At 40.0% G+C, this 13,752-nt stretch overlaps 1 protein-coding gene across 3 annotated transcripts in view; it reads left to right on the top strand.

The window, feature by feature from the left end:
* The window catches only part of RGL1 (ral guanine nucleotide dissociation stimulator like 1), a 121,813-nt gene that overhangs the window by 71,426 nt on the left and 36,635 nt on the right, over positions 1–13,752 (top strand). For all 3 annotated transcript variants that reach the window (XM_006260627.4, XM_014596055.3, XM_019500293.2), the window contains 3 exons: positions 3,172–3,356; positions 7,576–7,700; positions 8,293–8,508. In XM_006260627.4, the coding sequence (XP_006260689.2) occupies positions 3,172–3,356; positions 7,576–7,700; positions 8,293–8,508 (526 nt within the window). The remainder of the gene's footprint in view (positions 1–3,171; positions 3,357–7,575; positions 7,701–8,292; positions 8,509–13,752) is intronic.

The following is a 13,752-nucleotide window of genomic DNA, read 5'->3' on the forward strand; positions in this document are numbered from 1 at the left end:
TTCTCAGATTTTACTCGATAAGAGTGTTGTTTGTATAAGTATGGCAGGATTTGGCCCAAAATCACTTTCTACTGTTCAGAAACCTTTTGAGCTGTGTGGTCTGTTCTGAGTTTATAATGAAATCCTAAACCAAGAAAATTTTCTATACTTGGTTGGGAAGGCTTTGTGAAGCTCTGCTCCTGTCATTCATAGTTGCTCCCGCCACTCAGTCTAACCAAGCAATTTTGCTGCTCTCAAACTACTCTTTGTGGCCAGAAATTGGATGGTGTTCCATGTCAGAAAAGGAAGTGGAAGAAGCTTTAGATTAAATAGGGGAAAATATGTCAAATAGTAAGCCAGTGGAGGATTAAAAACCATTTTCTTCAACAGAAAAAGACAAGTAGTATGATTAAAGCATATCATAGGGTGTCAGGCAATATAGATTTTTATACCTAGCTCAGTCATTTATAGTTGGTGTAATTCTGGACAAAATAGTTAATATGTAGTTGCCTCAATTTCCCCACTTTTAAAATGGAGCTAATGACATATGGCTGTATCACAAGGTATGCTGTAATACTTATGCAAGGTTATTTGAGATTCTTGGTTGCAAAGTGGTTCCCTCACTCCCCCTGCTCTTTCTCTCTTTCCTCCCCTCTTGTCTTTTGTATTTTAATTTCTCTCTCCTTCTTATACTCTGTTTTCTGCACAGCCTTTCACATCATCTGAAGTGAGCTTCAACTCATTAAAAATACACACACACACCCCTCTACTTAGATCATAAGGTACTAATCTACCCTGCCTTTTACCTGAAACTGTAAAGCAGCATTAAGGTTTTAGCTAACTTCTTGCACAGTCTTACACTGTGCCCCTTTCCATTATGCAGTCAGTGGCATAATAGACCTTAACTTCAGTTAATGAGGAAAGGGTTTACAATACAAGGGCACAAGTCTGGGCTCAAAAATAAATTATTTTGTGGGACTTCGACTGGTCACTTGAGCCAACATTATTAAAGCAGCTGTTAACTGTGAGCGTCTCAGGTTTTGAGTATTACACTTTAGAATCCCAAGTCCTGAGAATTCTGGTTCCTTAGTGCTTCAGTGATGAGAAGTGCTAAGCATCTCAAGCTGGGTACATAAAATTAGGGGCTTTTATAAAAAGTAGTTTGCTTTCTCTCCATGTCATCTATCAATAGAATAATGGTACTTTAATGTCTCTCAAGGCCTTTGAAGGCTAAAATGTTACTATCTTCTTGAACTAGGAACAGTCAGAACAGGCTGTCCTTCAGGTTTTCCTGGCTCATTAGAGCTTGGTATGGAACAGGGGTATTCAACCTCCAGCCCACAGGCCCAGTCTGGCCCACAGAGCCATAACATCCAGCTCACAGGGCTCCCCCATGAGTCGGACATTTGGCAGCAGGGAGCAGTGGAAGCTCTACATGGCTGGATCCAGCCTGCCTGTGCAGAGGGATATGGGCTAGGCCATCCCCTGTGAGTCTAGATTGAGCCACGCTTTTCCCTTCTCCCCCCAACATGTCTGGATTAGGACCCGGCAGTTACCCCACCCCCCACATCCAGATCAGGGCCACTCTTCCCTTCCCTTCACCTACACATCTGGATTGGGGTTGGCTTTGGCTCAGACTGCCCTCTCCCCATGCGTCCAGATCAGGACTGGGACCAGGACTGGCTGCTTTTCCCCCATGCATCCAGATTGGGGCCACTCATTGGAGCCCTGCCCCTGCCCTGGGCATACAAATCATAGTTGGGCTATGCAACCCCTCACAGCTAGATCTGCCTTGGGAGGGACCTGGCCATGCCCATTCAGCCTGCGGGATGAGAAAGTTGGGTACCACTGATATAGAATATCTGTGTGTGTGCCTGTATTAAATATTCCACTTTAAAGCATTTGTGTATGCTGATAATAAACCTTGTCTGTTCAGGCTTGATTCATCCCTATATTAAAGCACCTTTTTTGCCAATATAACTAAGGCATAAAGGCTTCTAGTAGTGGACAGCCTTTCTTGTTCACCCCATCTCAGAAAGGATATACTATAATAAGAAAAGGTACAGAGAAGAGCAATAAAGATTATATGGAATATGGAGTGGCAACCATGTGAGAAGAGGCTCAAAAAGTCTTTGAAAAGAGTGACTGAAGATATTATGGTGTCAGTGAAATCATTAATAGAAAAAGTGAACAGGGAGCTGTTATTTACTGTCTCCCAATACAAGAATTTAGGGCCACCTCATTGAATTATCCAGCAGCAGGTTTAAAACAACCAAAGGGAAGTACTTTTTCACACACAATTAATTTGTGAAACACATCACCACAGGATGTTGTGGAGGCCAGGAGTATAACCAAGTTCAGAAAAAGATTGGAACTATCCTGTATAACTTTGTCAATCTGGGGCTGTTAGTCAGAGGACCTAGGGATGTACGTATACCTGGTGACTTAAAAAGCATCATGATAGAGGATGCATTACTCTATCCTGTTTCTTCTACTCTTCCTCTCAAACATCTGCTACTTGCCACTTGTGGAGATAGTGTTCTGGAATAGTTGGACCTCTGGTCTGACCCATATGGTAATTTGTACATTTTTATGCATCATATCTATACACAATAATGGGAATTATTCATGCATGTCTGTGGGAAAGCAAGGTGAGACACTGACAAACCTCAAAATCTGTATCAACTGCTTAGCTAAAATTTATCCACTCAAATATTCATTTCTTGTGTGTGTTACACTAGGAGAGAAACACTGCAAAAATTGGCCCAAATGTAGCAATAAGAAAGGAATGCAAAAAAGTACAAACTGATAAAAGCCAGTTTGATTTGTGTTTTGTGTAAAGGTTGTGCTTGGGGCAGGATGTTTGTGTTTTGCCTGGGTCTTTGTTTGCCATAATACTGGATCAAATTGGAGGATTTTGATACAGTTAAAAATAGTTATGATTGTCCTAGGTTTTGCATCATGAGGATACAATTCGGTACTCATTCACTAATTTTGATCAGAAATTACGAGTGGTAAAATGTGTGTAAGTGAGATTAGACCATGATTACGTAAAAATGCCCCCAGATCAGAATTCCTTGCTCACTAATAGCAGAGGTAATATATTCATCTTCTTTACACAGGTTTGAATGACAAATGTTGCTGTTATAAAGATTGAATATGACCAGATTTTTTCAATGTATTTGTTTTCAGTGCAATAGCCTCACTCTTGAGAGCCTGGCTTGATCCGTGTTCTGAAGACTTCAGAGAGCCACCGGATTACGTGTGTTTGCATAAACTGTTGGATTACCTTAAAAGAATCATGCCTGGCTCTGACACAGAGAAAAGGGCACAAAACCTCCTGGAGCAGTTTCAGAAGCAAGAAGTAGAAAATGAGAGTAAGTTATATTTTTTCCCAAGCTATCACTGCCTAATCTTCCAAACTGCACTAAAGAATTGCAAGTTTTTGGGTAAATGTTACCAGCCATTATATTAACAGGGCCTAATTCTGATATCACTTATAGGATCAGGCCCTGTAGACTTTTTGTTTTTTTAGCTGTGTCCCTCTTGAATCTCTCATGGGAGAATAGGTAAAGAGTAGGTTGAAATACAAATATGCAGTGTGGAATCACAGGCCTGATAGTGCTGATTGGAAACTGGGAGCATTGGCATTTCTGAGAATTTTGCCAGTGCACAAGAGTCAGAGCAGCAGCCAAGAGGCAAACTGCCTTTGGATTTTTAGTGCCTTTGAAGTATGGCCAAAGCTGCTCTCTACCTAGTTCTCTCCTTTAAAAAGATAAAAATTTAATCAGATGTTACTGTATTCTGACCAAAGGCAGCTTGAGGCAAAAGCCTTTTTGTCATGATGCTTCTCTTCCTAGTTACTACCATGTCACAGGAAGTGTGTGTGGCTGTTTTTTCCTATTTGAATGATGGGTTGCTGACATCCAAGGACAGAGGAAAAACTTACATTACCAGGTCAAAGACCTGCTGAAACAATAGTGAGCTGTAGAAATACAAAAATGCTATGTACAGTGTCAACCCAGTGTCTAACCCAGTTAGAAACTTTCCTGTGGCACAATAACTTTCTGGTTATGCTTCTTGGAATTTATGCAATGTGAGAACTAGAAGTAATGTCTAGCTTTGGTACAGAAGTGAAAATAAATGATATATGAAATCAGGGAAACAAAAGAAAAGCAGTATTTCATCTCATAAACTTTACCTGCTGGATGTTCCAGAAATAATGTGTTATTTTATAATTAGACACAGGGCCAGATAAACTCAGGCATTTAAATGTGTATAAAAGTTGCATTGCATAAAACACAAATGCTTTTTCTTCAGCCCCCAAAACATTCAGATCTACAAGGTTGTTAATATGTGTCTAATGATGTTCTGTCCTGAATTTGGTTCCAGTGGGCCAAAAATGTGTTCAGGTCTATATTTAGATCCAACTGTTGTTCAAAGTGAGCAGAAGTTTCCAGGGGCTCTGTTCTTGCACTTATTTCTTGTAGTAATATTTGAAAAAGTTTCTTAAGCTTGAATGAGAAACTTGACACCTCACTTGAATGAGAACAAAATTATCTGAATCTTGAAATAATGGATATTAATTACAATAAAATTGCCTGTGTGCCTGGAGGTGGGGTGGGGAGAGGGCAGGTCAGTGCCTAATTTGAGAGTATGACTGGTGCTGTTTTATAGAGATCATTTATTTTGTGTGTCCATCAGGTTTGCTCACTTTTATACAAAATTGTACAATCTATTGTTTCAAAAGTACATAATGCTTTCTCCATAACCACATTTAAACACTCAGTGATAAGTCATTGTAATAAGGTATTTATTTAGTGATATACATTTAGATGGAGCTTTATATATATACAGTCTGAATTCTATAGACCCCCCCCACTAGGACTCTATACAGGGTCTGCCCATGTAGATTAGACTGCAAGACTGGGACAATAGATAAGATACATTTCCTATCCCAAAGGGTGCTGACAGACATGCAGCTCCCCCAATCTAACTCATGGAACTTCACAGAAAGCACCATGCAATAGACTGACCTTCCCGACCGAACGGATGTTCATTATTGTGTTGGAAGGGTGGGGGATTGAGCTTCACTCTGGAGCCAAACCAGTGAGAAAGGCTACATGTCTGCAGCCTCTCTCCCCTAGCCTCACCAACTTCTCCCAGCCCTGGTGCTGTCTCAGGATGGAAGGGAGAGAAGGCAGGGGAGGGAGGTCCATTCTGGGGTTTGCCTGTGCTGCACTGGAGTTGTGGGGTGGGTGGATTGGAGCCTCCCTCCTCTTGGGGGGTGGTTCCAATCTACCAGCCCAAACCTTCCAGCACAGGCTGATCAAACCCGAGACAGAAATCTCTCCCCTTCCTTTTCCCCTCCCATCCTACGGTCAGCACTGGCTACTTCAGCTTAGCTCTGCTCCTGGCCTGTACTAACAGAAGTTAATGAAGGTTCTCTGCTTTGGAGCACCTTAGTCTGAGCCTTCATGTAATGAGGGTTCATTTGTCAGACAATCAGGCACTTTTTAAAGTACTCTGCAGCCATGTACTTCTCTCAGTGCTTGGTTGTAGAGTGCTTTCAATGGCTGATCACTTCTACGACAAAACATCACTTCTGTCAGCGCCTAAAGAATATCTTGAGAAATACAAAACAAGGCAAGCCTAGCCCAACAGTTCGGCAGCAGGAATCAGTGATGTTAAGAAGGTAAGAGGGGTTGTAGAAAGGTAGGTTTTAAAAAAGGATTTGAAGGAAAAGAGAAGTGGATCGAGTTAAACTATAGGGAAAATGACAGCAGAAATTTAGAGGTTAACATCTCGAGGAACAGGATATGGAGTTGATTTTACTGAGTTGATAAAGACAGAGAGAGGAGAGATTCCAGTCAGGAGAGCAGAATCAGAAAAGGAGGACAGATAGATGATTTTTGTAAACAGTTATTATAAAATTCCATTTACATGGCTTGTTTTCATAAAATATCCACACATAACTAAGGCTCAGTCATTTTCACTCACCTTATTTAGCTCCAAATAAATTGGTGTATCTAGACTCCATTCTGTATTTTCCAGTAGTTGTAATTTGTTACAGTAGAGTCTTGCCAATTTAGACTAATGATTGTGAGGCCCATGGCAAATGGCTAAGTTTTGCAAATTAGTGTGCAAAGAGGAAACACATGCTTGAAAAATCAAGAAAGATGTATCACATAATGTTCCCTGTTATTTTTGATAATTGTTTAGTTCCAATTGGATAGGAAATATTTCATAACATGCTCTGAAGTACATTGCATATTATGTAAAAAAAAATCCAGTGGATTTCACTCCAGCAACTTTGATGTTAAACCTTTGCTGAGCGACAGACACTTGATGAAAATGAGAGCAAAATTATCATCTGTTGCCAGGTGGAAGAGTCCAACAATATTTTGATGCTTTTGGACCAGATCTCATTTTTTTGCAGTAAGAGAATTATGGGAAAGGAAGTCTCTTCAAGAATCCCCACTTGAGAATCTCCCTAACCATGGAATGATGGGGAAAAGGTTCTTCACCTTCCCACCATAAAATAAACTGGTTTTGACTCCAAACCTGATAAATGCACGTTTGTGCATTTTGACAGATCCATAAGGTGTCAGAGCCATCTATATGGAATCCTTCTGCCTCTGCCTTAGCTTTGTGCCCCAGTGAGAATGACCCCTCTCTTGCTCACTGCTCCAGGAGAATCTTTGAAGGAGCATTCTTCCTTGGAGACTCTTGTTTTCTGGATCAACTTTGCAAACTAGAAAGGAGGAAAATTTTGGGTTACCCTCTCCTCAGTACAATCCATATAAGATTAAAGTATAGCTATTTAGCCATACAAAGGGGAGGATGGTGCTAAAAAAATGCCTGACACTCCTACCTTTCTACACAGGAGATATAAACTAAATTCAGGGATTTCCTATTGCAATTAATTTGTGACACAGTAGGCATGTCTACACATGCACTTTAATGCACATTAGCCTATTTTAATGTGCATTAAAGCATAACTAAAAACATGCTAGTTAGTTAATGCACATTAAAATAAGCTAATGCACATTAAGCGTTACTTAAAAACCACAGGTGCCTGTAGACATGCTGGGAGGTTGCTTCAACGTACTGTAACTACAGTGTGTTGGAGCAGAGACAATTAATCAAGTCTGGTGCAGCGTGGTAATTACCATGCTTCAGCAGCCTCCCATGCCTCATGTATCAGTGTCCCCATGCTTCAAAATGGCAGCGGGGACACTTGAATTAAAGCTCATCTAATGAGCTTTAGTTCAAGTGCCCCCACTACCATTTTGAAGCATGGAGACACTGATACATAAGACGCTGTGGTGCTTGTCGGATCTAAAGCGCCCCAACCCCCAGAACATGTGAAAAAGTATCCCATACTCTTTAGTTAATGTGCACTAAGACAGGCTAATGTGCATTTTTTTTTGTTTGTTTCTCAGATTATAAACCACATGACTATAGTCCCTAACATAGTATAGTCCTGAACACTGTTAGGACCGCAAGGCTCTAACGTGATGATGATGATAGACAGTGGCTTTAATTTACTGTTCATCGTGTGTATTTTATTAAGTTATATTATGTTTTCTGCAGATGGATTTCATAGCACCTTCATTTTCAGCCTTGATGTTGATGAGGAAATAGAAATTGATGGGACACATGAGCTCTCTTTTTTCTCAGAAGATCTTGTGGCAGAGCAGCTAACATATATGGATGCAGTAAGTACTATATGGTTTCAGGGAGAAAGAAAACTGCTTGTATTCCAAAACACTGCTAGCTACTTATCAGGCAGCAGTACTGATCCCCCACTTCAGCCAATCAGATTGTTTCTTTTGGGTGACAGGTTTTAAAAAACATGTAAATTAATATATTACTACATCATGTCCTTTTTGCAAAGTTCAGATACTCCATTGTATCTATTTAACATCTTATAAGATGCTTTCTGTCATGATTATATTGCACTTATAAGCATCTTTAGTTTATGAAACGACATTGCATAAATATAGCTACTATGATCATGCTCCTCTGTGCATCAATCACATCAGCAGATATATTGATACAAATACAGATATATTTACCCTGTATATGCAATTTCTGGAAGTTGTATATGTTCTTCCAATCAGCAATAAATTCATTAAAGTCTATATAAAGCAATACAAAGTAAATTTTATGTCAGAAAAAAACAAAGTATTTATCTATTAATACAGTATCAGTGTTAAATCCAAAGTATAGAAAAATGTGTATTCATATATGTTGATAATAGAAATCTAGGAGAGGTTTGTTCATTTGTATTCTTCTGTCCAATTTTAGGAACTCTTTAAGAAAGTAGTGCCCCACCACTGTTTGGGTTGCATCTGGTCTCAGAGGGATAAGAAAGAATACAAGCACTTGGCATCCACTATCAGAGCCACCATCTCCCAGTTTAATGCAGTTACTAACTGTGTCATCAAAACCATCCTGAAAGACAAAGAACTCAAGCCACAGCACAGAGCCAAGATCATTGAGAAGTGGATCAATATTGCACAAGTAAAACGTTTATTCTGGGTTTTTCAGTTAATGTTTGTTTTTTTGTGGTGTTCAAATGAGAGAGGGAGGTCTACTGCTTTCCTCACAGACCCATGAAGTTTTAATCATGGTTATTTTTGGCACTGATTGTCTTAGTGGCTTGGGCCAAGGTACAACACATCTCTGACTTAGTTTCCTCATCAATAAAATAGTAATTATAACCTTTTCTCACAGTTTTAGTTATTGGATAATGTAGACCAATGTGTTAATTACTGGATGATGTTGACCAGTATAGTTGGAATTTTACCATGGTTTCAAGGAAATGTGATACAAGAACAGAAATGACGCATTTGTCATGCCCACAAAACCCATCTGTGCATGTAAGTCCATAGTGCCCATTTGTTCCCTCAAATAAGGGTTTTGCTTGCATGCATTCAAACAATCACAAGTACAGAGGACACGTGCTCATCTTTGTGGCCTCTTGTACATCTTTAGCTGATAAGCTGATTTGTGGACAAATCAGAGAGAGTCCAGTGGAGGGCAACAAAAATGGTAAGGGACATGACTTATGGGGGACATGACTTATGAGGAAAGACTTAGGGAACTGGGCTTATATAGTCTAGAGACAAGGAGACTGAGAGGGGATTTAATAGCAGCCTTCAACTACCTGAAGAGGGCTTCAAAAGAGGATGGAGCTAGACTGTTCTCAGTGGTGGCATATGACAGAACAAGGAGCAATGGTCTCAAATTGCATCAAGGGAAGTTTAGGTTAGATATTACGAAGAATTTTCTCAATATGAAACTAGTAAAACACTGGAACAGGTTACCCAAAGAGGTGGTAGAAGCTCCATCCTTAGAGGTTTCAAAACCCAGCTAGACAAAGCTTTGGCTGGGATGATCTAGTTGGGGATGGTCCTGCTTTGAGCAGGAGGGTGGACTAGATGACCTTCTGAGGTCCCTTTCAACCCTAATTTTCTATGATTTTATGATAATTTGGTTGATTTATCAATTTGAGGTAGGTTCTCCAGAGAGGTTCTTGCTGTCTTTTGGCCTGTTTAGTTCCCAACTGATTCAGGCACCTTCTGATAGAGTGCATTCCTCATCCTGCTTTATAACTTCTAAGTAAACCTTCATGATGATTCAGAAACAGCCTGTTAAATGTTCTCAGAATTAGCTATTTAGAATTTTCTCTCTAACGTGGCAGGGAAGAAAGTTTAAAAACAACCTTTCAAAGTGCTTTTGAATATTTTAATACAAGGAAATATGGCCAATAGCAGAAAAAAATTGGTCCTTTGTCCTTTGCTTTAACTCAGCTTGTATTTTGTTTCAAACTGAAAACTGGGCATTTGAGGCAAATGAAAACTATTTTGAAAGACTCCAAATACACAAAGTTCCACAGAAGCAATTCATCTTTAACAACTATCTCTTTTTTCCCTTTCCCAAATTTAGAAACCCCATAAAATTGAATTCTGAATAAGAGAGTCCCAAATTGAATATTTTTTGTTCTTAAATATGGACACATTTAGAAGTAAAGCGTAAGTTAGATTTAGGGAAATGACTACAGACACAAAAAATAATTCACTTCTAATAAAACAAGTCTTTGAAAGGAAAAGCTGAAAACTTAATTACCTTTAATAATATTTCATGATATTAAGATATTTAATAATTTATGCTGTTTTGAATGATCCATGACAATGAACTCTATGCTCTCTGAGTAACCTTGTTTTCACTGGATATGCACAGTCATTTGTGTACCCAAAAGAACAGAAAAATGTTAAAAGAAAAGGCCATCTGGCTAAAGATCCCTGCCCTTTCTTTGGTTCATCTTAATCCTATTTTTTTCTGCTTTTTCACCATGCCCCAGGTGTCTCTTGAACTTCATTTTAGTCTTTGCTTCAACTGCTTTCCCTTTTAACTGATTCCATATGTTTCTTATTCTTGACATGAAAACATTTTGCTCAAGTTCCTTATGTAACGCTAGTTTCCTAAGTTTTTAGATGTTATCTTCCATTTTTAAACCTTTCCTGAACTCTGCTCATTGGCTGTTGGTATTGAGACAGATTTTTTTAAAGAATATTGTAGAATTTACTAGGGATGCACCAACAGAGGTTTTGGGGGCTGATACTGATAGCCAACATTTAAGGAGGCGTATCGGCCAATACTGATCTGATATCTGATACAGCTGCCTCCAGGTGGTAAGTCTGATGTGGTGGAAGGGGAGGGGGGAGGGAAGGGGTGTGGGGGAGCAGGTCACCCCAAATTTCACTGCAGCTGCGCTCCCAGCCCTGTGCCACTACCCGGCGCAGCCCCAGCTGAACACCCCATGTCCACCCAAGCACTGGGAAAAGCCATCGCTGCGCCAGTCGGCAGCATGGGACTGGGAGTGGAGCTGTGGTGAAATCTGGTGTGGTTGTAGCCTCCTCCCAGTGCTGCCAGAGCCTCCTCCGAGCCCAGCCCCCGGCAAGAAAAGCCCCATGCAGTGCCGACTCCGGCTCCAGCTCTACCCTACAGCTGCCACCTGCTCAATGCCCTACAGATCTGGGGGCACATGCCCCCCCATCCCCACCCTCCTGGGGTGCAAGCAGCAGTGGGAGTTGCCCCCACCCCATGAGCTGTGTCTCCATCCCGCGCCCTCCTGTCTTCCCCCTCCCTCATTGCGGGGGGCATTGATCTGCCCCCCACACCCCTTCCCTTTCCCTCCCCTTCCGACTTACCAGCTGGAGGCAGCTCTTTATGCTGCCAGCTCTGCTCTGGGCCACGTTGTGGCTGCATGCAACACAGGCATTTATTGGCCAAATTATTGGCCCCATCAGGCCCATATCCAATATAGACAATTTTCTTTTTATCGGTACTGGGCCAATATCAGACAAATGTATCACTGCACCTCTAGAATTTACATAACATCAGCACCTGTATATTAAAGAATAGCATGCATTCTTGCAAAGAAGTTCAAAAACAGTAATAGTAATAAAATAAGACCTGATTATTGGGCCTTCTAAATTTGAGAATGTGTTTTTATGCTTCTGGGATCAAAATTATTAGTCTTGGCACCTGAATTGGTGGGACAGCAAGGTTCAGGGAACTCATTATGAGGAAGCAAAGTCTTCTGCCTCTTTGGCATTTCCAGTTATCTCACTTTCATTGTTATATGGTAGCTCTTTGATAAATAATATGTAAAGGATTAGGTGGGTTCATTCTTGAGTTTTAGTAAACTTCTCTGGGGTGCACATACAGTCATGAAAATCTAGCACTGTTGTTAGGAAGCACAGTAGAGAAATCAAATATTGTCCAGGCCATGGAAGTTACCTTAGGACACAATAGGAGAGTAGTGGGATGTCAGAGGAAATCTGACCAGTCCCTTGCAACATATTACTTGATCCTGGGGATAGATCTGTCAGCTCAGCCCTGTTGATCCAGTACTATTCATCCTAGTAATTTCATATACATAATTAAATATTCCAGTCCTCCCTGAGCCCATGAAACATACATTGTGCACACACAGCCAAATAATTGCACATGTAGAATGGCCAGTTACACACACAGTTACTTAATTCTATAGGACATTGCTTGTTTCGCAGGCACAAACTTGATTTTCATATTTAGGTATCTCCATTTAAAAATATCTGCCCATTACAGAGCTGTTATTCAGTGACAAATGATTCTAGAAATAGGGCCATGGGGCTCCATGCTTGTTGTCTGTCCATGATCTTCAGATTCAGGCTCATCAGTTTACAAATCAAATTGTTTTTCTTTACTGTCAGCCCTTCAGACTCTACCTAAAATCTAAAGTTACTGAGCAGTAGCAGCCAATTTTCTACACAAAATATTTGCTTTAAAAAGAAAAAAAGAAATCATTAATCACCTGTTAAGGTGATTAAAATCAAGGTTATTCTGAGTATTTCATGTACTATAAAGTTACTGATTTTTTTAAGAGTTACTTAAAAGAGAGTAAAGGAATCTAAAAATACCTCTGGCAGAAGAAAATATCGTTAGCTAAAGTTTAGCCTGTAGCAAATTAAATAAACCTCTGGAAACATGAATGCATAAGAGAAAACCTGGTGTACTCTTTAAACGTAGTGGATGCTGTTAACTCAAAATAAGTCTAACCTAACCTCCTTTCAAAAACCTTGTATGTATTTTGAGGCAGTGGGTAGGGGATTAAATTGAAGTTTCTGGGCTCAAACCATTTGTGGTGGGAAGAGACCTGTTTTCTCATTTGGCTCTTGCTGACGTCTCATGAGAAAAGCTGTTTTGATATTTTGGTCTAAGATAGCAGATGTGTTGCAAGGATAATTCTTAAGATTTTGGTGCCATTAGATCTGACCCCAAAGTAAACTGATGGTCTGAATCTATCCTGAATCTTCTAATACCAATATTTGACAAACCTTATCCTGATAGAAGCAGTAGCTGTTCTGCTGCTGTCTGCTGCTAGTTATTATAAGTCAAATTTTTAAAGCAAAATGTCTAAGATTGCAGATAACTCCATCACACAAACATACACATGAATACCATTACTTTTGTGATGGGTACTGTCAATTTAATTAGAGCTCTTGCCAATAAAATTAGTCATATAAAGGTTTAATTTTACTTTATCTTTCTTCGGTCACATAAATAGATGGTAAAGTGGATGCCAAAAAATCAGTTTTATTTGTACACCATAGAGTATCCTGGACATAGCTTATGATCAGATCCCTGAGTGTTTACTGGCTCAGATTCATATTTAGCATGTTTCCAATGCCATGTAAAAATGGCATCCTCATATGTTGACTTCCATACTTGTGCGCAGGTATTTGTGTCTGAGGGCTTGTCAAGCCTTACCTTAATCAGTGGTTCTTAAGTTCTGGTCCATGAACCCCTGATGCGCTGTGGGCCCTTGCATGAGTCCATTGGTTGCTTCATAATATGCTTTTTCTGTCTTGTTTCCATCTGCTGCCATCAGAATCTAGGCCCCTCATTTCAAATGTTTTTTAAGGAGGCCCAAATACTCGCAGCATCCAAAACACTTCTCAATATTACTTGTCCATGTATGTCTCCACTATAATTATTCCAAGTGTGTATTGTGATCACACATTAGAAGATTTCTCAGGTCTTGATAGACAGATTCACTTAGAGATATTAGAGAGCTCTTCCATTAAATGATGCACCTGTCTAATTGATAGGTTGTTCCTTTGTGTGTATTTTTAATTCTTCGCTTATAGAGCTTTAACATTTTAAATACCACTGGTAAGGAGGTGTACCCTCCAACTTTCCTATAGCAGGGGAAAG

This window comes from Alligator mississippiensis, chromosome 5, assembly GCF_030867095.1.
Source record: "Alligator mississippiensis isolate rAllMis1 chromosome 5, rAllMis1, whole genome shotgun sequence".
Taxonomy (NCBI): Eukaryota; Metazoa; Chordata; order Crocodylia; family Alligatoridae; genus Alligator; species Alligator mississippiensis.